Source organism: Echiichthys vipera (assembly GCF_963691815.1).
Source record: "Echiichthys vipera genome assembly, chromosome: 21".
NCBI lineage: Eukaryota > Metazoa > Chordata > Actinopteri > Perciformes > Trachinidae > Echiichthys > Echiichthys vipera.
This window is the reverse complement of record NC_139846.1, coordinates 22475380-22500158: the sequence shown is the minus strand read 5'-3', so window position 1 is coordinate 22500158 and position 24779 is coordinate 22475380. Positions and strand designations below refer to the sequence as shown.

Below are 24779 nucleotides of genomic sequence, written 5' to 3'. Positions count from 1 at the left end.
ATGATGTTAGTCCCTGTATTTTATTGTAGCCAGACCATTTTTGACCAACTTGACCTCGCTGTATGAAGTGAACTGACCTCTAGGATGATCACAACTAATGAAACGTTACAACTACAAACTAGAGACCTCAGGCTTTCAGAGGATGGATGGCTCTCCTAGGTATACTGACAATACATCTGTGGTTTCCCCCAAGTTCTTTGTGTTACTGTGGTATTTTGGAGGCATTTTTGACTGGAAAAGGAACAAAAACCACATTGATTGCACCCCTGTAACATTTGCATCTCCACTCAACTGTTGAGTCGTCTGTTTAATGACATTACTGAAAGGAGCTGGTCTGACTCTTGACATGGAACTATTTGTCCTTCATCAAGGTTTTATAGATTAATCCATTAGAGCAATGACATGCGAGATTATGTATGCATGTACTTATTGTACACACTTAGCTCTGTAATGCATTATGAATACATTAGCACACACCAGTCAACGTGGGTCCATGTGCTTGAGTGTTATGGTGACACTGGGAGCAACTTTTAACGGCCGACGGGTGCAAATGTGGGATTGACAGCAGCAAAGAGTGACAGGCAAATTGACTTAGTGGTCACTGATCCCTCCTATGTTTAGCCACTGCGACTCTCCATTTCCTATACACTCCCATCTTCTAATGGTACCTGGCAGGCCGCTTGACGTGTAATCCCTCCATCTGCAAAGTGTCAGAAACACAGCGACATGCACGCCCACACAGTGGCTATATTTGCCAGTGCCACGGCGGACGATGGGTGACTTCATGTTAATCTGGGATGGAACAAACAAAAACCTCAAGGACCTTCCTCAGCTGAATGATGTCTGCCTCATAATGGATGCTCCAATGATTTAACTAATTCAATATGATACTTTATGGTCTTTCAATCGAATTATAAATCAAGATATGGTTATACACAATTACGTCATCTGATTTGATAATAACAAGCACATTATTTAAGAGTATTTGTTTATTGAATTAGCAGGAAACATGCCGCGTTGTGATCTAAATCATTACTGAGATATGAAATGACATATCAGAATAGAAGATTATGGCCATATCTTTGCCAGTATCAGTAAAACATGATGATTTTTACTTCAGATAACCCGAGTCACCACATCCCAGACGATTCAAAGTCAAGAATTCAACCTGAAATCTATTTCAATTGCGTTGTAATTGTAAGAATCCAAGTCAGTCAGCCAAATATTCGTGTTTTTATTGATTAGAATAATCATGTATTGCAAATGGAACGAAATGTCTATAATGCTGTGACTTATTATCGGATGTTGTAGCTGTGAAAACTGCTTCCCAGAGAAGATGGGTACTCCATTTCATATATTACAATCTGGCCAAAGTGCGTCAGGCGGGTTTACCCTGCACTGCATCGCTGCTGTTACGTAATCACAGAGCCGAGCTTAGTCAAACAGATTAATGTTCATTTTCTGTGCTTAGACCACATCTGACTTTGCACCGACGGCTCCACATCAGCGACCTGTTTATAGATCAGGTTTTGTGTGCCCTAGACTCCAGAAATGTCTAAAAATAACTCAGCTGGTTTACTGAGTTTACTGTATTTGTCTGGTCCCCATATTCTCTGATCATTCAGTACTTCCTCCTGCTTTCACTGCTCACATGAAAGCCCTTTGAAAACAGTGTCTGTTTTATTGCAACCTAAAGAATTACAAATGCATGGAGATGTGTTATGGCTCAGTCACAGTCAGAAGTGCTCTTATACAGCACGCAGAATGAAAAAGAAGAATTACTTTATTAATCCTGCAAATTCAATTTTGTTCACTCTGTTATTATACGTGTTACACACACACACAGGCCCGAAATACACACAGACACACACACACACATGCACAAACCTATATACATGCAATTAACGGAGAGATGTCAGAGCGAGGGGGCTACCAATGGATCGGCGCCCTGAGCAGTTGGGGGGTCGGTGCCTTGCTCAACAGCAAGCCCAACATCATGTCATGATTAGTCTGTGATTTGGGCTGTGTATGGCTCGACATCCTGTACACAGTAGGTGCTTTGTGTTTATAGGTCACTGCCAGAACCTGGTTTTCTAAAATGCATTCACGTCAGCACGATCTTCACTGCGTAACACACACATTATGAACAGGGGTACGACTTGTATGAGTTTGTTTTTGACTCCTGTGGTCAGGACTGGTTTCAAATCACTGATCAATGTTCTCACCCTACATACTGTAATATTTCTAATGGGATATAAGACAAGGCACCAGGGACCTCTAGTTCACCCGTCAGAGCATGCTGCCCATGTAGGGGGACTCTCGCTGGAGATTGGATCCAACCTGCAGGACTTTGCCACATGTCATCCTCCCTCTCTCTCTCTCTCTCTCTCTCTCTCTCTCTCTCTCTCTCTCTCTCTCTCTCTCTCTCTCTCTCTCTCCCTCTCTCTCTCTCTCTCTCTCTCTCTCTCTCTCTCTCTCTCTCTCTCTCTCTCTCTCACTCTCTCTCTCTCTCTCTCTCTCTCTCTCTCCCCCCCTCTCTCTCTCTCTGCCCAGTTTCATAGCGTTCTCCAGCTGCTCTATCAAATAACACAGGCAATAAAAATATTCTTTAAATTTCAATAGAGGCCATCTTGTGAGGGTTTCATGATGCCAGGGGCATGAAGGGGCAGAGCAATGGCCTTTTTCCTACTTCCTCCCCCCCCCACCCTACTTTAGGCCCCCTTGCTCGGACCACAGCCGTTTTTTTAACTCATCTTTTTTCCCATGGTGAAAACACCAGTGTGGCTGTTACGGCTGGTAAAAAAGACCAGATACAAAGTGGGATTTCTGTAAAAGAGATCTTTGTTTTAATGCAGTATTATTTCTAAGTGACTTGTCTAAACATATTCGACTAACCACACAACAAAAGACGGAGCAGTTATTGTAAGAAAGCACAAACAGCCGCACCCAAATCTTCACTTCATCCATAGTTTCGCTCACATATGACGTGTACCATTCATTTATTTGTCTCTTGTACTATCAGTGATGTATTTGTTTACTTTCAGGTCCATGGATCACAGTGATTTTTGTGTCAAGCGTTTGTTGGACCTTGTTTGGGTCGAACTCGCCTCTGGTTCTGGTTGAATGTCTTCTAGAAGCGTTGAGGACACTCGCCCAGTGCTGTCTTTTGCTGTGACGTCTTTGACTCATCTGTGGTCAAGACAATATAGTACAGTATAGCTGCGTGTGGTCTCAGTGGAAGCAGGAAGTAAAATTGTCACCTAATTGGCTTTACTCCAGCTTGTCTGCCACTTTAAGGCGGATGTCCAGCACAGGGTTTATCGTGTCCTTGTTCCCCTCTTGCCTTTGTACTGTAATGTACTGGATGGACTTGTACTTATAAAGCGCCTTTCTAGTCTTCTGACTACTCAAGGTGCTTTCGCAGTGTTTGTCACATTCACCCGTTCACACTGATGGCAGTCGACGTCTACAGACCATCTAATCTTATCCAACCATTCACACCACATTTACACACCCATGCGCAGCACGGGGAGCAATTTGGGGTTCAGTGTCTTGCCCAAGGACACTTCGACATGTAGACTGTGGGAGGTGGGGATTGAACCGCCAATCTCTCGAATGGAGGACGACCCACTCTTACACTGAGCCACTGTCTTCTCTCACCTTCACACTTTCTCTTCTCCCTCTTCTCCCTCTTCCTCTCACCCGGTTACGTTCTAACATGTCTTTCTCCCTCTTCTTTTCTTTGTACCTCTTATCTCGCTGCCCTTCTCTCCTCTCTGTCCTGTCTCTCATCCGGAAGCATTGTTCGGTAACAGGCTGATGTAAATATCATCCGTCACGAAGGCTCCACAGAAAGATTTCATGGAAAAGCTGGTATCCATTACCGATCAGAAAGATTAGAGCATAAGCCCCTAAGAAGTATTTAAAAAGGCAGAATGCCAGATTTAAGCCCTGCAAGTATCCTATTGTTGGGGAAATTCATCAGTAGGTGGGTTTAAAGAACTGATCAGGGAGGTTTGGGTCGACTGTCCTAATTGGTTTTTAATGGTTGATAAGAAGGTCACAAACTCATACACTACAACATTTCACTGAACTTACAGTGATTACGAACTCATGTATGTTTTAAGAGTTTGGTTCTGATGTTGGTCTCCACTGTCTCCTCTCCACAGACGATGCTCACAGCCATATCAATGAGTGCAATCGCTACAAACGGTGTTGTGCCAGGTAAGACGCACTGGCACCAAGACATACGCAAACTGAAACAAGGGGCGCATTATTAACAGATAAGATGCCTGTTTATTTTAGTCTGTTAAGGGGGTTGAAATAGTCATGAATGAGTAGAATAAAATGACAGACAGATGGGTGTAGAGAATAGAACAGATCCATCTTCACCTTCCTTGTGTGTTTTTAGCGTCATTGATGGCCGACGTCGTTGTCAGAGAATTTCAGGCGCATAGATGTTTTTTAGATCCCAGGCCGAAGCACTTAAGCACTGTAACCATGGATGTATGACAAAATCTTCAATTAGTAGAAGTATAATTGAGTTTCCCTTTTCTCATAAACTCCTCCCCCTTTGTTCTTCCAGCTGGAGGCTCTTACTACATGATCTCCAGGTCTCTGGGCCCAGAGTTCGGTGGAGCTGTGGGTCTCTGTTTCTACCTGGGTACAACCTTCGCTGGCTCCATGTACATCCTCGGTACCATAGAGATTCTGCTGGTGAGTCAACACTGTCTGTGTGCTGCTGTGACCGTACCATAAAGTGACCGTCCTCTTCTCTTTGTCCACCATCTGTGAATTTGATTCAGGTGCACGGATAACACCTGGAGGGTGAACAAGGTTTCCAGAAGACATATACATCAGATACTGATATGTCTATAATGGGCCCATCAGCTGATGAATTGGTCTAGCCCTAGTCGTGAGACACACTTTAAATAATAAGTGCATATTCTCTTTGTGTCTCCCCCTCACCCTTCCCCATTCAGACCTACATCGTGCCTAAAGCCGCCATCTTTGTGGCGGAGAGAAAGGAGGATGAGGTGAACGCCCTGCTGAACAACATGCGTGTTTATGGCACATGCTGCCTCGCACTGATGTCCGTGGTCGTCTTTGTTGGGGTGAAATATGTCAACAAGCTTGCACTGGTTTTCCTGGCATGTGTCATTCTCTCCATCCTCGCCATCTACGCGGGAGTCATCAAGACCATCTTTGAGCCACCGGATTTTCCGTGAGTCCATCAAACAACCGAACCGTACGATGATTAGCCACTGTGGCCAGTGAAGGCAGCATTTCAATGTGCAGTATTCATTTTATCAGTTTAATTTGTGTGTCTTTCTCTTCCTCCACACAGCGTTTGCATGCTGGGGAATCGCACTCTGCAGAACCACAACTTTGACCGTTGTCTTAAGACGGAGGTTATAGACAACGTGACGGTCACCACCCAGCTGTGGAAGCTGTTCTGTAACGGACCGGAGCTCAATGCCACCTGCAATGAGTACTTTGACAACAACAATGTGACCGAGGTGCAGGGCATCCCCGGACTGACCAGCAGAGTTATTTCAGGTGGGAACGCAGTGTTTCCTCTGGAGGTTTTAGTGGCAGGGAGCAAATGGGTGGGAGTGTTTTAAAAAAAGCTCCCCTGACCTGTTTCCTCTTGAGTACTTCATAACTTTCCCAGTGCATCAGGCACAATGTCAGTCGGTAACGCGTTACAAAGTTACAAGTTAGAGTACTCAGATTACATTTTTGTTGTCTCATGTAACATGTACACAGTTATTAAGTGACATTTTCCAGTAAGTAATCAGTTACTTTTAAACTATTAACTAATAAACCTGCACCTGTCACCGGAGGACAGCTGTCAGATTGTAAGCAGGCAAAATCTGCCACCTGTTGGGTACCCTAGAGGTTTTCTGTTTAGCCTATTTTAAGTACGTGACGCTGGAAGCTCCACCCGCTGCGCCCACAGAGGGAGCCACACACCATTTATCTCTTATCTTATGGAGGGGCTCAGCCAATGTTTGTTAAATACGAACATCTCAGCGTCACGGACTGCAATGCTTTATCACGTACAGTGCATCAACTCCATTCCTCATGTTCAGTAACTGACGGCCGTGACAAACTAGTTTTACTCCAAACCTTCAGCGCAGAGGCATTCCTGTCATATTTGTTGTGAAGGATTTGGGGCAAGCATGTGCAGGGGCTGACTGACTCCATGGGATCATGTTGCTCTCTCTTCTTTCTCCATTTACTGTTATTTGACTAAGTTTCGTCTTAGACTTTTTTTCCTCCCCAGTTTTCCTTTTTGTCTATGCACACGGCCTGACCTCTGCTCTTAATGATCCAACCATTCATTTGTCAGATCATTTCTAATTGTATGGACACCAATGTCAGTTATATAGAAGTATCTGATTGTGTGTAACCTTTGCTACAGTATTAGTGACGTGCTGGATTCTGCAGTTACTCCGGTTACTGTAGGTCATCCAAAGAGTGGAGTCCAGACTGTTTCACTTCATTGATGCTAAAGAAGAAGAAGAATTCCTTTATTAGTCCCGCAACGGGGAAATTCAATTTTTTCACTCTATTGTTATTTTTCATGTCACACACACACGGGCCCGAAATACACACACACGCACAGACAGGACCTATATACATGCAATTAATGGAGAGATGTTAGAGCAAGTGACCAGCGCCCCGAGCAGTTGGGGGTCCGGTGCCTTGCTCAACAGCACATTTACAGTGCCCAGGAGATGAGCTAGCATCTCTCCAGCCACCAGTCCACGCTCCATTCATGGTCCACACACAGGGACTCAAACTGGCGAGCCTCCGGTTCCCAGCCAAGTCACCTATGGACTGAGCTACTACCGCCCCACTTAGCTACTACCGCCCTAAAACTGCAGAAAATGGCCCTAGTCTGCTCCCTCTCTGCAGCCAGTGCACGACTCCTGCCTCATCTCTCATCTGCAGGATTGCTTTATTGACTCAGGTCCACAAAACTGACTGGACCCCTAAAAAAACCATGTTTGTGCCGCTGTCTGTGTGTCAGTTACTAATGACTCTGTATCTCTTGCAGACAATCTGTGGTCAGAGTACGGCCCTCTGGCTATGTTGGTAGAAAACAAGAACATGCTTTCTTTCGGGGGAAGTGACCCCGCCCAGGACATCTACTTACCTTATGTAGTCAATGACATCACCTCCTTCTTCACACTGCTGGTTGGCATCTACTTCCCGTCCGTCACTGGTGAGATTATGACACACACACACACACACACACGTTGTGTTCGAAACATGGCGTTTTGTTTCTTTATGTCTAAAGAGTTCACGTTTGGTTTTCTCATGCGACCCCCTCTTTCAGGTATCATGGCTGGTTCAAACCGGTCAGGTGACTTGCGGGATGCCCAGAAGTCTATCCCCATCGGGACCATCCTGGCAATCGCCACCACCTCCTTCATCTGTATCCTTTACCTTTATTGTGACACTGACACCAGAACGTCTCGTTACATGGCTACAACTGTAGGTTTGAACGTGTTTTTCGAGCATAATCAGCTCAGTATAGAGCTTGTGAATCCCAACTAATGGATGGAAGGTTATCTTTAAATTGCTCGGCGTAGAGGTTATGGCAGAAATACTAGATTTTGGTGCCATTGGAGCAATAAATACAACAGAGCAGGTACCACCAGTGAGACAGTGGGCAGTGTGTGCAGTGTCTCTAAAGCTTTACAGCAACATGGAGGAGAAGACTTTGTCCGTGGGTTCAGTTCACTCTCCTTAACAGTGCTTCCCAGACGTCACATGTGTGGTGCTATTCGGGGCCTGCATTGAGGGAGTTCTGCTTCGAGACAAGTAAGAGTTTAACGCAGAGCACATGATGTAAAAAAAAAACGGGCACGTGTTTTTATAAAGATGTTGTTTTAAGAAAGTAATCGGAAGAAAAACTGTATGGTTTGGGTTTTGTTCCCCCTCTTCTAGTATCATCTCTCGAGTGCAGATGGACACAATTATCTCATTCTTCAGACTTGGTCCCTTGCAGATATGTTGTGTTCATGTTCTGTGAATAGACCACTGTGTCCTATCAAAGCCAATTTCATGAGTCATGAGAAATAAGATGCTATTTCAGTCATTTAACAGCGATTTTGTCATAGAGCTCCATTGTTGTCTTAAACTATTAAAAACACACAGAGCTTAAAGTTCTGGCTCACGCGTCAGTGAGTCACACTGTTGCACTGAGTGACAGTCCCAGCCTGGTCCTGGTCCTGGTCCTGGTCCTGGTCCTGGTCCTGGTCCTGGTCCAGTCCCAGCCTGGTCCTGGTCCTGGTCCTGGTCCTGGTCCAGTCCCAGCCTGGTCCTGGTCCTTGTCCTGGTCCAGTCCCAGTCTGGTCAGATGCGTACATGAACTAATGAAGCCTCTTGGATGAGAGGTGAAACGTCTTCCTAGACAAACAACCAAGTCCAGTTGCTTTTGACTGAATTTGCTTTGAGGACACTGAGTGACATGTTCCTGCATTACCACGGAGACACAAACTGTAGTTTATTTGAACTCAAACCCTCACAAACCATCCTGCTGCCGCCAGAGAAACTTGGGATTGTATAAAAGATGATATGCGGCTGAAAATAGTCCCAAAAAAAAGCACCATGTCCTCTTGTTTGTGTCCAAATGTTCTGGGGAATGATCTCAGATTTACGTCAAAAGGAGCAAACACATGTTTGGGGCAGAGATCCGCAGACGCACTGATGACGGATTTTTCATGGGAATGTGTTGACAATAACAAAAGTGAATTTTAACTCCAGTTTTATCAGTTAAATACGTAACAAATTATGTTCCATAGGTCTCAATGACTCAAACGGTCTGTTCATCACTATTTGCTTATGTTATTTACAGCCTTGTCAATGTGTGGATGATTTGATCCTACTGGCTAAACACAGAGCATTCATTGTTTTGAAATTATTATTTGATGTGTTGTGTTGTAATATATATATATATATATATATATAAGTTTGTACACAGGAGACGTACAACATGCTTAGATGAGCACAATACTTGCTCGTAGTCGAGATCATTGTGGGTTTGGGTCGGATTTGTTGACTTGAATAAAACTTGAAGAATATGAGCAGACTTTTTCTAAGTTAATGTAAATCAACTATTTGAAATTATGCTCACATACATGATATTTACCTCGCGCTGCAGCTGGATCCTCGCATTATCACGCAAACCCGCAAAAATTAGGCATCACACGAAAATCCATCTTGTCAGGCCTCAAGTGACGCATTTGTGTGTGAAACACAGTGACGCGGCCAATCGGCGACCTGTAAGAAGTAACTGACAGCTATGGCCGTGGTTTAGGCGTATGTGAGGGGCCGCCGCTCTTTCACAACAACAATGGCGACCCTTAGAGAGGTTAGCGTAGATGCTAAAGTTGGATCAGAACTGAATAGTTTGTCTTCATTGAAATAAGAGCAAAGCACGGCGCTGCAGGTTTTTCTCGATGGAAAAGATGTTTGCGCTCTTCTCCTCCTGACTTACTTTAGCAAAAGACTGATACACAGGTGGTTTACCTTTGTGGTATTTTGTGAAAGTGTGCCCTTCTCCATGCAGTTTCCAATGTTCAAACCCTCTGGCGTGTTAACATCATGGCTAAATAAAAAAAACATGGCATATGATTGTTTTTGCATTGCAGATTTGGCGACGCGGTGAAAGGGAACCTCGTCATAGGCACGCTATCGTGGCCCTCGCCCTGGGTTATTGTGATCGGCTCGTTCTTCTCCTGCTGTGGGGCGGGGCTACAAAGTTTGACCGGCGCCCCACGCCTGCTGCAGGCCATCGCACGAGATGGCATCGTACCTTTCTTGCAGGTTAGACGCGCGCAGTCAACACAGATCAGTCAAGGCGGCCTTTGTCCTCGTGTGCTCATCTTATTGTCATACTTGACTGTGTGTGTGTGTGTGTGTGTGTGTGTGTAGGTGTTTGGTCATGGGAAAGCTAACGGAGAACCCACCTGGGCTCTGCTGTTGACTGCTGGGATCTGTGAGATCGGTATCCTGATCGCCTCCCTGGACGCCGTGGCCCCAATTCTCTCCATGTCAGTATCTTTTTCCATAGGAATATTAAATATTCTCTTTCCATAACATCAGATCACCAGATAAAGTCTGTGATCCCTCCAGGACTGCTTTAAGCCACTTAATAAAGTGGAGATGTAGATGATTACTGATGGAGTGTTTTTTGGACCTGCTGTCTCCTTCCCACAGGTTTTTCCTCATGTGCTACTTGTTTGTCAACCTGGCCTGTGCACTTCAGACCCTGCTGCGCACACCGAACTGGAGGCCACGCTTCAAATACTACCACTGGTGAGTGATGAAACAGACACTTATTACTCAGAATGAAAAAGAAAGAAGATTTTTAGGACACATAAATACAACCACAGACACATGTTCACTGTAGCTTATGTGATGATCTAAGGCAGGGGTGTCAAAGTGATCCAGTAAAGGGTCGTGTGGCTGCAGGTTTTCCGTCCAACCAAGCAAGAACACACCTGACTCAACTTACTCAATCACCTGAACTGTCTTCACACAGTTGATTTGTTGGACCAGGTGTGTTTTTGATTGGTTGGAATGAAAACCTGCAGCCACACGGCCCTTTACTGGATCACTTTGACACCCTTGATCTAAGGTAAAGGTTGAGGACAATACAGAACAGCACTAACTGTCCATTCTGAACCGGTGTCATTCATCAGGACATCCCTAGGAATTTGCCGAAAACCTGACGTTTGTGTGTGTGTGTGTGTGGTTTCTTTCCCTCCAACAGGGCTCTATCCTTCCTGGGAATGAGCTTGTGTCTTGCTCTCATGTTCATCTGTTCTTGGTATTACGCTATTGTGGCCATGGCCATCGCTACCTGCATCTACAAATACATTGAATACAGAGGGTAAGAATGACTCTAATTTCTGATATACAGTAAATCTTTGACAGGAAAATATGACAGACGTTAGACTGGGACAGAAGATAAACTAAATCAAAGTGGAATATAGCTACATACACATATAAATCCAGACATGTATTAATATACCTACAAATGTAAACTTTAACAAGCAAGAAATACAGTTTTAAATGTAGAAATGAGCTACTGAGGAAAATCCCCTTCATTTTAGGATCATCCACCTCGTTCTGCAGTTTTTCTCACACAGTGACGACAGTGTGGTCCTTCAAACTAATACCAAAATCTATAAAATGAAACAGAAGGTCTCTTCCAGTCCTGCTGAGCTTTACAAAGAGCTACTTGTCGGGAGATCCTTCTTTTACTGACGCGTGTTGAAACAGAAAATGTTACCACAGATCCAAAGGAACTGGACTAAGAAATCCTTTAAATCGCACCAAACAGCAGGCTTTGGTTTTTATTATTCTCTGTGTGTGATGTATTTTCTTGTTTATGAGATGAGTGAGTGTTAATGATTCATGGTCAATCATTTGTTGGCTTTAGGGCAGAGAAGGAGTGGGGAGATGGCATCCGTGGTCTGTCTCTCAATGCAGCGCGCTATGCCCTCATTCGCCTTGAGGAGGCTCCACCACACACTAAGAACTGGAGGTAAAGTGTGTGTGTGTCTGTGTGTGTGTGAGATAGGGATGTGGTCATAGTTGACGCGGTGCCACCTGTCGCCGCTGCAGTGAACGCAAGAGAGACAGGAATAGACACGGAGGGTGAATTGATTAATCTCTCGCTCGTCTCCCTAATCTGACAGAAGAGGTTGAGGAGCCTTTACACTGTACAGAGGCTTCGCACCGGCTGACCTTGCAGACAGTCTGTCCAAATACATAACAAGTTTAATTTACTCTACTTGCGATGTTTCCTATTATACAGATGGTTCTCATTGAAGGTAACCGCTGCCCCTCTTCTGTTAGTCTTGTGCCAAACACACACACTGGAGGACTGTAGGTTCCTTATTCAGCTCCAATTAAAGTCTCCCCTCGTAGTCGGGTGAGAACTTATACTGCTGTAATAATTACCACACCTCCTCTGAAGAAGTTACGTGTGTTTCACAGTGGTGTTACTTTACAAGGCAGTTGTGTTAAAGGTCCCACATTGTGAAAAGTGAGTCGTCCATGTCTTGGTTTATTTTAAAGCAGGCTGAGGTGCTTTTATAATTACTGTGAAAGTATCAAAACATAGTGTCACACACAGGCCCGAAATACACACACATGCACAAACAGGACCTGTATACATGCAACTAATGGAGAGATGTCAGAGCGAGGGGGCTGCCGTCACCCCAGGCTCGGTGCCTTGCTCAACAGCACCACAGCAGAGGAGATGGAGATGAACCGGAACCTCTCCAGCCACCAGTCCACGCTCCATTCATGGACTCGAACCGGTGACTTCCGGTTCTCAGCCAAGTCACCTACAGACTGAGCTACTGCCTCCCCCAAATAAAGGTAGAAAGTGCTGCTACAGTGCTGTTACAGTCATTTCCCGGCTGTAATGACGCTGCAGATGCCAAGAGTGCTGATGCAGAAGACCGAGAAACACTGACCAATCAGAGCAGACCGGGCTTTTTTCAGGAGGGGGTCTTAAAGAGACAGGCGCTAAAACAGAGGGTGAATATATTCAGACGGACAGTGTGAGAAAAATAATGTGTTGTTTGAACATCAAACCATGTAAACGTGTTCTTATAGAAACACAAAATACAAGCATGAATTTGTAATTTTTGCATGATGTGGGACCTTTAAACTATAATAGGCCTTAAAAATGTGTGACAACAAAAAAGTGCATTTGTTTTGATTTGTCCACGTAAAGTTATTTGTTGCTGTTCATGAACCTCCTGAGATGTGAGGAACGAGCAGTCCCTCCTGTCCCTCGCCTCCTTGCCAAGCAGTGAAATCTGACTTTCCTCTCCTTTCTCTGATGTATCCAGGCCTCAGCTGCTGGTGCTACTGAACGTTGACTCGGATCAGGGAGTCAAACACCCTCGTCTGCTGTCCCTCACCACTCAGTTGAAGGCAGGGAAAGGCCTCACGATAGTGGGGAACGTGTTAGAGGGAACCTATCTCACCAAGGACGCCGAGGCGAAGAAGGCTGAGCAGGTATCACGCGTACATCACCACGCAGTGTATTTTAGTGCACCAGTATACTGTGTACGTAGTCATGTTATGTGCATGTTGCCTGCAACCGTGCACTCTTCAACTCTGTCCTTTCACAGTGGATGATGAAACACCAACTGTGTTACTTGTTTCCTTGTTTTTCTAATACACGTTTTGTGCTGCTGTGTGGGTCAGACCTGCCTTAAAAAGAGATTCTGAATCTCAATGGGATTTATTTGTTCCTGGTAAAATAAAGGTTAAATAAATCCGTCCATCCATAGCTAAGCATTACAGTCAAAATCAATAAAAGATTACCGTATTTTCCGCACTGTAAGTTGCACCTAAAAACCTTCAAATGTCTCAAAAGCCGACAGTGCGCCTTATAATCCGGTGCTCCTTATATCTGGACCAATATTGAGCCACAACAGGTCTCGCAACTCCGGTGAGCAGCCGCCGACTCTATTTTCCCCCGTAGAAGAAGTAACGTGCATGGTGCATGTTGAGATATACGACTGCGTGAAGCGTGCCGTTTCATTTCCATGTGTGTGTGTGTGAAGAGCCCAAAATGGCTCCTGTTAAGAGACACGCTTACGACGCAGAGTTTACACTCAAGGCCATTAGTCACGCAGTAGAACACGGGAATAGAGCAGCAGCCAGAGAGTTGAACATGAACCAATCAATGGTGCCGAAGCGGAGGAAGCAACAAGACGACCTCCCCTGACTGTTGTGTTGACGTTCCCTTTAGCGCAGCTCCATCTAATGGATGCAGAACGTAACCCCAGCCTCCACTGTAGCGTCTACCTATGTGCCCAGAAGCTGATCTGTTGTCAGTCAGCTTCTACAGTTGAAGAGCCTTTTACCCCCTAACTGTTGATGAACTCTGCCATCTGCTGGCCAAACGGAGTACGTCGTTTGAGTCTATTTTTGCAGCCTGATTTGACTGCGTCCTCAAAAGCATTTTAATCAGTGGATTACTTTTTGGGCTGAAGCAATCGTGCAGAAGCTGAGTTCCAGATTACGCTGACTGCTTCACTCGTGGGCATTGTGTAAACCCAACACTATAAACTGTCCTGGACGGACACTAATGAGAGTGCTGGATGATCCTTTTGAGCTAGTGCTCATTATTAAACAGAAATCACTGCTGTATCAGTAATGCGTCAAATTCTACCTCCTTCATGCGTCATGTTTGCCGTTGTTCTGACTGTCTCCGTCCAGAACATCAAGTCCGCCATGTCAGCAGAGCGGACAAAGGGTTTCTGCCATGTCGTGGTGTCTTCAAACCTCAGAGACGGCGTCTCCCACCTCATCCAGTCTGCCGGTCTGGGAGGCATGAAGCACAACACAGTCTTAATGGCGTGGCCCGGGAACTGGAGGCAGTCCAATGACCCGCAGTCATGGAAGAATTTCATAGGTACGGAGCAGGGGGCGGTTCAAAATACACTGGAGAACACATGTATGTATAGAAATACACAATCCAATGATGATCCGATAGATTCTCAAATGCACAGGGAGAAGTAGAAATGCATCTTAGGTTGCATATCTGCACAGCTGCTTATGAAACCTTTCTATTGAGATGGCAACAGTGACATAATGTCCCATCCACAGCACACACTGACTGACTAAACCACGTCTCTCTCTCCCTCCATCCAGAGACGGTGCGGGAGACCACAGCCACCCATCACGCCTTGCTTGTGGCTAAAAACGTGGACAGCTTCCCCGTCAACCAGGACCGCCTGGGCGAGGGCACCATCGACGTGTGGTGGGTGGTTCACGACGGAGGCTTGCTGATGCTGCTGCCCTTCCTGCTGCGACAGCACAAGGTTAGTGTGTGTAGTTATCTCTCCCCTCAATCGTTCTTTCAGATTTGTTATTCCTCTTTTATACTCATCCGTCTATCCTCCCTCTTTGACACTGGCGTCCCTCCTCCCCTCCCCTTTGTCCTACTTTATCTCACTGATCCATCCATCTACCCCTGGCTGACGCTCTTGTTTTCCCGTTGCACCCTTTTTTCCATAATAACGGCGTCTCTGTCCTGCAGGTGTGGAGGAAGTGTAAGATGCGTATCTTCACCGTGGCCCAGATGGATGACAACAGCATTCAGATGAAAAAGGATCTCCAGGTGTTCCTCTACCACCTGCGACTGAATGCAGAAGTGGAAGTGGTGGAGATGGTGAGACTTTGTTTGATACATAGTACTGCATTATATCCTGTTATGTTAATGATGCATCACTACATTGGAATCAGGCTCATAGTCCTTTAATACTAACATGAAATCTCTATTGAAGCCTTATTCAAATCAAATCAAATCAACCTTTATTTATACGGCGCTTTTCATACAGAACAGTATCGCAAAGTGTCTCACAGAGATGTACAGAAAAAGAGAAACATCAAATAAAATCAGGAGAAGAAAGTTAAAAGAACCCAACCCTCCCACAGCCATGCTGACACACAGACACACGGACACACACACTCACACCTACACCAACACTAGCTGTCACTACAGAGACATGGCCGGGCAGCGAGACCTGAGGCACAGAGGAGTCTAGAGGAAGCTACCTTTGGGGGGGCCAACCACACTGGGAGAGATCCCAGTCCAAGGTCACAGAGAGCACCGCCACAGAGACCACCCCAACCCGGGCACACAGGAGCCTCCGCACCAAGGTGCAGAGCCCTCTAGACGCCCGGGCCGGAACTGTCCTTGGGCTGCGTATTGTAGCTGGGTATAATTTGTAGCATCTTAAAATATGAATGAAAAGTGATGGTGAGATACAATTACTGTTACATTTCTAGTTGTGATGAAAAGGTGAAAATGACACAAAATGACAACACTGGATGTTGGTCTGAACTGGGCTCTAGGCAACCCTCTACCGTGGATCACTAAATAGATATTTATATCTATTCTAGACCTGGGTCGCTGAACCTAAAAGACAAACCAAATGAACAATGGAGAGTTAACGTTGGAGTTCTGCGTTGGGAAGTTTTCTGTTGCTCCACATCGCAGTGATGAGAATGTTTCTGTCCTCTCCTGTGCAGCACGACAATGACATCTCAGCCTTCACCTATGAGAAGACGCTGGTGATGGAGCAGCGGTCTCAGATGCTGAAACAGATGCAGCTCTCCAGGACCGAGAGGGAGAGAGAGGTAATGTTCACTTCATCTACAAGAGCACAACCCTACAGTCACTTTACCTCTCTGGCTGCTTTTCCAATACAACACCAGTGAATGCACTGTTTTTATGACATATTAATAAGATAAGACCATGATAATCTTCAAGAAAAGTACCGTATTCTCTGCACTATAAGTTGCACCTAAAAACCTTCAAATGTCTCAAAAGCCGACAGTGCACCTTATAATCCGGTGCTCCTTATATATGGACCAATATTGAGCCACAACAGGTCTCCAACTACGGTGAGCAGCCGCCGACTCTATTTTCCCCCATAGAAGAAGTAACGCGCGGTGCGTGTTGAGATGTACGACTGCGCGAAGCGTGCCGTTTCATTTCCATGTGTGTGTTTGTGTAAAGAGCCCAAAATGGCTCCTGTTAAGAGACACGCTTACGACGCAGAGTTTACACTCAAGGCCATTAGTCACGCAGTAGAACACGGCAATAGAGCAGCAGCCAGAGAGTTGAACATGAACCAATCAATGGTGCCGAAGTGGAGGAAGCAACAAGACGACCTCCCCTGACTGTTTTGTTGACATTCCTTTTAGCGCAGCTTCATCTAATGGATGCAGAACGTAACCCCAGCCTCGACTGTAGCGTCTCTTCTATGCGCCTTATAATGTGGTGACCTTATAGTGCGGAAAATACGGTACATTAACTATTACTGAATGTTGTCTGTGTGTTAGCGTAATCAATCATACACCATCTAAGTAGCTTGGACATGATACAGGTCAGATTACACAGTGTGTAAAATGAGATCTTCAGGTTATATCCATGACTAACTACATAGTTGAATCCAAACAGTAGTTTAGTAAATGTGGCCTACCGCTGCGTTACATGACAACTGGCCCCTTTCCTTGTTCATCTGCCATCGCCTCTCCGGGGCAACGCCACACCGCTCAGATTCAGAGTATCACCGACGAGTCGCGTAGCTCGATCCGGAGGAAGAACCAGGAGGCCGCCCCGAGCACCAACCTCAGCCGACAGTCCTCTACGGTGGAGGACACTCAGGAGGACGAGGTAGCCGGTGTTGTCATCCCACTGCCCCTCACTGTTTGATACACGCCTGTCTTCACAAAGCTGGATCTTTGGCTGCAGTTCTCGCTCGTCCTTTGGCTGTTTCAATGACTTTCATCACCATCATGGTTTAAAATCTGGACTCAATGTCAAATTCTACTCCCATATTTATTTCAGAAAATAGATGTGCAAGAAGTCAGTCATGCATACATCACACGTCATATATCTTATAGTCAATGGTTTCAAATGAGCAGGTCCATAGGAAATGCATCTTCAGTGTAAATGATGTGGGCACAGTTATTGACCTTTGAAATAACAAGTGTAATCACGTCCAGAGAGTAGTGGAGCTTATACAGAGTGGGCCGTGCTTTATAATGAATGACCAAGTTGTTTTCGAGGGGCACAGATGATCTGATGGATTATGTCATTAGTGGTTCTCTCTGAGCTTCCTCGAGCATTTGTGTAACTGTAAAATATTCTCATTTGGTGACACTGAGGGTTGTAGATATTTTTAATAACACTTCCTCAGTGAAAAGGAAGAAAAATAGCATGCTACTTTTAAACCAGACATGTTCCGTATATAGCATCATTTAAATGTTAACTCGTCCCAGGGTCTTTTTCGGCACGTATACTCTTCAAATATCGAGACAATTTATTTCATGTAACAACTATTAACGGAGAGATCCTGGACAGTCGCTAACAGTAATCAATGTAATGTAATGCGGCTAATACTGACTAGCTAGGGGCGGCATGTTGAACGCATTAAAACCTCTTTTTTAACCACTAATGCTGCTCATGATAACACCAAACCTCTGCAGTAGCATGAGAAGAGTCCCTACACATTAACTGAAGCACCAACAACGTAGTAAGTGAACCCGGAGTTTATTCAGAGAGTGTTTTAACGACTTACCAACTGGTCCCGGTACCAGCTCCTCTCATAGTAAAGTCCATTCAAGTCAATTAACAAGTGCAATACAAAAGGAAGGAGCCCATTGATGTTTTGGTTGATGTGTACGGACTCTTGTCATGCTACTGCAGAGGTTTGGTGTTATCATGAGCAGCATTAGTGGTTAAAAAAGACATTTTAATGCGTTCACCATGATGCCCCGAGCTAATCAGTGTTCAGCTGTTAGCGACTCTCCGGGATATCTCAGTTAATAGTTGTTACACGAAAATAAATTCTCTCTACGGCTTATTTGAGTGTATTTGCCGAAAAAGACCCTGGGATGATTTTACACCGCATTTTCACGTTAAGGCCCAATCCTAAAGTGTCTAACTAGAAATGGAGGAACATGTTTTGTTCTCTGGATAATCCATTGTGCTTTTAAACCATCTGTGGGCGTATACATAGCATTAGCTCATGGCTGATTTACCATGTGCAGAGAGTTCACCAGCACTAGTTTGTGGAACTTAGAGGATCACATCAGCGTTAAAGTTGCTCCGAGACCAGCGGTCTACATCTAATGCACCAGTGAAGTCCCAGTTAGTCCAGGACTACAAATGTTGTAGCATTGTAAAGTCTGAAAAGCCCTTTTGGTTACGTCACTGATAAATAAGCTCATGAACGACAGAGAGAGAAGTTGGTTCATGACTCCAGACAGCATCTACATCTGACACTTTAACCACAAGTCAAGACTGGCCCGACAGTAGTGCTGCTATCTGTATAGTCATTGAGAGCTGCTTTGTGAACACCAGCCCATCGCACCCTGAAACTGCTGCCCGACTTCCCACTCCCTCCATCACCCCACCTCATCCCTACCTCTCTCAAAGAGACGTGAGCAGAAAGCATGGACAGTATTGTCTCAGAGACCTGAACACTGCGTAATGATCTCCAGAATTGAGTTTGAAAGCAGCTTCGCTTGTACTGCAGACTCCTGTCTACTTCAGCTCAGTTGTTCTTTGAGCCAAATGCTAATGTTAGCATGCTAACAGAGGGTCAATGCACAAAGAACAGCTGGATGAGTCTGACTTGGCATAAAGCATGAACTCATGACTGTTGTTTACGCGGCCCGTTCTCACGCGACAATACTGGACTCTCTTTTGTCACTGTAGCTGAACCCCAGTCATCTCCCACCCGTGAACGTCCTGTACAGTAACAGCTGATGCTTTTTTTAGCCAGACCTTTTTTACGTGGTTAATATATATTTAGCAGGCAGCAGCACATTGCTTAGCGTCCATGCCTGCTTCTCCAAACTGGGGGGCGGGTCAACGGCCATCCGTCAGTAACACACCGACTATGCACACCACCTCACACAGCTTTAAAAACAGAACATTTGAATCAGGAAACCCTAAGTATGTCAGCCGGCCTGCTGTGTCACCAGCACCGCCTGTGTTTTTATGAAGATACATTATGCATTTATCAGATATGCACTGGTACCAAGGAACACAGAGGCCATAATCCATATCTTTATGATGACAAATGATAATAGCTCCAGCATTTGTTGTTATCTTTTGTCATTGGCCGTGGTTACATAACCGTCGACATTGTACTCTGTAGGACAGACGCAGACACATGTAAGGAAAGCGCAATATACTTTATTCTCATAATAATGTCTGTCAATCCTACTCTGCTATCCCTGCACTATCCCTTTATTATAGAAGTAGTCCGTTTTGAGCATGTGTTATCATCTCTGGAACACTTTGATAACATCGCACTGTACCTTCCCAGCCTGGTTCATCGTCACCACCACTCCTCTGTTCCTGTCACTCATGTTGTGTTTGAACCCACGCAGGGACCATCAGTCCACCCAGAGAAACACCGTCTTGTGACGTCCAATGTGTATTTGCTCTTTTATCACTGTGTGTTTTAACTGTCACTGAACAGGTTTGTGTTGTGTAGTACGGTTTCTTACAGCGTCCTTCGACTTGTAGAGATTCCCTTCTTCCTCGGTTCTGTTTATCTTTTTTTGGGATTGTCTTGGACTACTTCCTTGTCCTACTCTTTCACACCTGGCTGTCCTTTTGTCGGCACCTTCCCTCGTTTCCATCTCTCCTCCCATTCTATCCCTTGCGTTTCATTTATCCTCCGTTCCCTCACCCCGCTCTCTGCCTCCTCTCCAGGCCCAGCTCATCCACGACAGAAACACGGCATCTCACGCCACAATAAACGACAAGGACGACGCCGGGCCCGACCGGGTTCACATGACCTGGACCAAGGACAAGCTCTTCAGCGAGCGCAATCGTAACCGCGAGTGCAACGCCAACGTGGCTGTGCGCGACTTGTTTAACATGAAACCGTGAGTATACGTGTGTTTCAACCTCTGCACATTTTTATCTTTTACCTAAAAAAGGAAGAACTGAGCGTCGGGTCTACTGTATATGCCACTGAACAATACTGTGATGGTGTTTGTGCAAAGCATGATGTTATTGCATGTGCCTGGTGAGAGACATTTGCACCTTTTTGAGTGGTTTTAAATGTAAGAATATACATGTGAACACATACAGTACTGACAATACTTCAGGATGGTGCCGAAGCCTCAGCAGGGTGACAACACATGTAGGTGTAGTAGTAGTAGTCGTGGGCCTGACAGGGTGAAATGGGACGACTCTGCATGGCGTGTGCATTCAGGCTGTATTTGGTGTGTGTGCGCATGTGTGTACACTTCCAGCCATTTCAGTCTCAGTGCATGACCAGACCACGCAGATCAGACGCACACCTTTTTAACTCATCCCATACTGTCCGTTCTGTCAGTGTGTGGACTACATCCGGTGTGTCCCAGTCCACTTCTATTGGCGTATAAAGTTTGTCGTTCAAATGAGTCATTGTAAACACATCATATAAAATGATAATATCATAAAGCCCCACAGGACGGGAAGAAACGGAGGCTACTTTTTTCCACAAAGGCTCGCTGTACACACCAAATGGTCACTTTCTGGGGGTCTTCAAGGGTAACCTTCGGGTGTCACGTTAAGCCGTTTGGGACTGTCGGAGGCATGCGGTGTGGTGGAGAGAGCTGGAGAGCTGATGTAGGAAGCATCTAAGCCTGTTCTTGTTGTTCTGTCCCATTTTCCTCCTTCTAGAGAGTGGGAGAGTCTGTAAGTGGCATTCTTTTTGCTCTAGGCCGTACGTGTGTACCGCTGCTGTGGTGACTGTAGCTTTGTTCAGTGTCCTCCAGCTCGTGCTCGCACCTCTGTCTCTGTGTGTGTCTGTGTGTGTGTGTGTGTGTGTGTGTGTGTGTCCGCATCCTTGATTGTGTATCCTAATATGCATGGCCTGCCTGTTCACATCGTATGTAGGTGGAAAAGCCTCCATTCATGTCATTGGCATGCTAAGACATCGCCTGTACTGCATGCATGAGCAACTTTGTGCTTTCCATTTGCCTTTTTTTGATGATTCGCAAAGACAAAAAAAGTTGTTTTTTTGATATGAAAACATAAATGTTTTAGTTATTCAGTAGAATGGAAAGCAGAATGCTGTGAAGTTGTCTTGTCTATGTAATTTGGCTTCTTCATGTGCTTTTTACTGCTTTTGATCGAACATTTGTGAAGGTGACGATAAAGAGGCAACATTTAAAGAGAAAGCAGATGGAAGATGCTACTTCTGACAGGATCCAATTAGTCTCAAAGACCACAGCATGTGTTATTAGCTATGACACAATAACAAAGGGTGTGATGTGTCTGCATGCTTTTTATCTTCAAATGCCGCCTCTTTATCTGGAACTCACTTCAGTCCCTTAACCTATGTTTATTTGTGTCTGAGGCTAAAAAACAACCTGCTTTAACAACAATGCAACCTGACAAAATGTTACTAACATGTGTAATTATCAAGTGTTATACTGGTGTTTTTTTTATGTAGAAGTTCCTCGTGTATTAGTGATGTTTTAATTCATAAGCAAAACATTTAGTTCTCCAGCTGTACTGTGAATAATGAGACATAAGCAAACACTGGCTCAGTGTGCAGCTCCTGTTTTACCCAGGACACAGTAGGCCTTTCCCACAGAAGACGCTTACACATGTGTCAGTAGGTGAGGCACAGGTGGAAATAATGAAACGTATCATGGCTGCTTAAGATTCAGGGTCCTGGCTCACTGTCACACTGATGATGGCTTACTGGGCACTAAAGAGCACGTCGGCCCGCACCAATGGTACACACTTCCTGTCTCTAAAGTGGGTGTGGCCTCATTTGAATTATTATGTGGATGGATTAATGGATGTGCATAATTTATTTACAACAGCCATGTTTAGATTACAAAACATCTTTATCTCGGGCGTTTACGGACATTAGTTGTATTGTACTGATACAGGCACAAGTCCATTTAGTTGACATTAGCTTAGTTGAGTTCCCAGATCTCACAAGACTTTGTTGCAGAGACAGAAACAGACAAACAAAGTTAATTTTTCCATTTTAGTGTCAGAATATATATTTACTCCAGTGACTACGGGGCTAAGGGATCAGTCAAAGCCTCTGTTCACTGGAATCAATACAATCCTGAGCAGCCGCTCGTCTCCTAAAGAGGCGTGGCCACGGCCAAACACACATGACACGGCTTGATATAAGTTGATATAAGTTGCACCACTTCACTCGTGTCTCACTAACGTTATCAGTAGCACCTGTGCTGTTCCTGCTACGACACGTCCAAAGCTGCGTCCCTAAATAATACATACATCTGAGGAAGTGATGTGATGGTGGGTGCCATTTAAACTAAGATATGATATATGTTTCACATCAATTACAAGATGTTTTTGGAGCTGTTTGACCACCACTAAGAAGTAGAGACTGAAGATTCTTACCTTTAACACTTTCCTATGTGACAACACTACACCCTCAAACTCCTTATATAATCAGGAAGTAGCATCGTCCTGGGAAATCTATGGGACGACTACGTATGCAATGAAACAAGGTCTACTGTAGTTTGATTAGCATCAAGCTAAACGGTGCCTGGACGAACTGAACCCAAATCTCTACAGACCATCAGAATACAGAGCGTGCAAGTCTGGCGTCACACTCAAAGTTATATACGCTACAGTACAGTTTTTGTCTCTGCAACCACCCACTACCGTCAGTGTTCCCCACCTTCTCATTCATGTTGGGTTTAGTTTGATAGTTCATGTTTTATCTTCAATGCTGTCCTCTCTCACTGTGACCTCCTTGCTCAACTAGGAACCAGTCAAATGTTCGTCGGATGCACACAGCCGTCAAGCTGAACGAGGTGGTGGTCAACAAGTCGCAGGGAGCTCACCTCGTTCTGCTCAACATGCCCGGACCCCCGAAGAACAGAGGAGGAGACGAAAACTGTATCCTTAAGGCGGCTGTACAATATGCTTTTGTAGTAACGATGTGTGTGAAAGGGGTCGCTTGTAGTGAGTTACAGATAAGGATCACCCGAGGCCGAGTCCACACGAACACGGTTATTTTTGAAACTGTGTCCACGCCAGCGGCAAAATCCACCTCCGTCAGCCGGTCACGTCTCGAGTGCTCCACAAGGCTGCACGGATACAACTTACTGTTTACTGTCGCACAGTGTGACGTCAAACAATGTCGACAAGAAATTGCGGTTCTCTCCGGTTTTCCCGTCCACACAACTGCTGAAACCGGACTCACCCTGCGTTCGTGTGGACGGCCTCTGGATCTGCAGCTCCCCTTGGCTTTACAGAGCTTTCTTGTGAGTTTCTGTTCAGCCCTTGTCCTCATCACTCTGTGTGTCATCGTCCGCATATCAAGCAGTGATGTTCCTTCTTAAGACCCACTGAACACTACCTGCTCCGCACCAAACAGCAGACAGACAGTTTGTGAACATGGTGGAGCATTTAGCAGCTCAGGTGTTTCCCTCAGGAGCTGGTGGAGAACAGCAGTAGAAGTGTGAATGTACAGGGGTTGCATTCACAGGTGGACTCCATATGAAGGCTAACGTTGCTCATTAACTGCTTGGTGTTTACATTTTCTATATTACTGTATTTTCCGCACTATAAGGCGCACCACATTATAAGGCGCACCTTCAATGAATGTCTTATTTTGAAACTTTTTTCATATATAAGGCGCACCGCGTTATAAGGAGCATAGAACAGACGCTACAGTGGAGGCTGGGGTTACGTTCTGCATCCATTAGATGGAGCTGCGCTAAAGGGAACGTCAACAAAACAGTCAGGGGAGGTCGTCTTGTTGCTTCCTCCACTTCAGCACCATTGATTGGTTCATGTTGAACTCTCTGGCTGCTGCTCTATTCCCGTGTTCTGCTGCGTGACTAATGGCCTTGAGTGTAAACTCTGCGTCGTAAGCGTGTCTCTTAACAGGAGCCATTTTGGGCTCTTTACACAAACACACACATGGAAATGAAACGGCACGCTTCGCACAGTCGTATATCACAACATGCACCACGCGTTACTTCTTCTACGGGGAAAATAGAGTCGGCGGCTGCTCACCGTAGTTGCGAGACCTGTTGTGGCTCAATATTGGTCCATATATAAGGAGCACCGGATTATAAGGCGCACTGTCGGCTTTTGAGACATTTGAAGGTTTTTAGGTGAAACTTATAGTGCGGAAAATACGGTACCTTAAAAGGTGAGTTTCAACTTTTTTCCATTGCCAAAAAAATCCGTTATCGAG

At 45.2% G+C, this 24779-nt stretch overlaps 1 protein-coding gene across 3 annotated transcripts in view; it reads left to right on the top strand.

Annotated features, from left to right (window-relative positions):
* Positions 1-24779, top strand: part of slc12a7b (solute carrier family 12 member 7b) — a 73105-nt gene that overhangs the window by 44508 nt on the left and 3818 nt on the right. For 2 of the 3 annotated variants that reach the window (XM_083936086.1, XM_083936088.1), the window contains exons 5-24: positions 4170-4224; positions 4586-4716; positions 4983-5224; positions 5348-5559; positions 7067-7234; positions 7349-7447; positions 7779-7836; positions 9669-9843; positions 9952-10070; positions 10237-10335; positions 10793-10912; positions 11465-11569; positions 12891-13059; positions 14272-14467; positions 14707-14876; positions 15095-15226; positions 16090-16197; positions 20297-20472; positions 21257-21271; positions 23337-23470. In XM_083936086.1, the coding sequence (XP_083792212.1) occupies positions 4170-4224; positions 4586-4716; positions 4983-5224; positions 5348-5559; positions 7067-7234; positions 7349-7447; positions 7779-7836; positions 9669-9843; positions 9952-10070; positions 10237-10335; positions 10793-10912; positions 11465-11569; positions 12891-13059; positions 14272-14467; positions 14707-14876; positions 15095-15226; positions 16090-16197; positions 20297-20472; positions 21257-21271; positions 23337-23470 (2683 nt within the window). The remainder of the gene's footprint in view (positions 1-4169; positions 4225-4585; positions 4717-4982; positions 5225-5347; positions 5560-7066; positions 7235-7348; positions 7448-7778; positions 7837-9668; positions 9844-9951; positions 10071-10236; positions 10336-10792; positions 10913-11464; positions 11570-12890; positions 13060-14271; positions 14468-14706; positions 14877-15094; positions 15227-16089; positions 16198-20296; positions 20473-21256; positions 21272-23336; positions 23471-24779) is intronic. The other variant, XM_083936087.1, reaches the window with a different exon arrangement.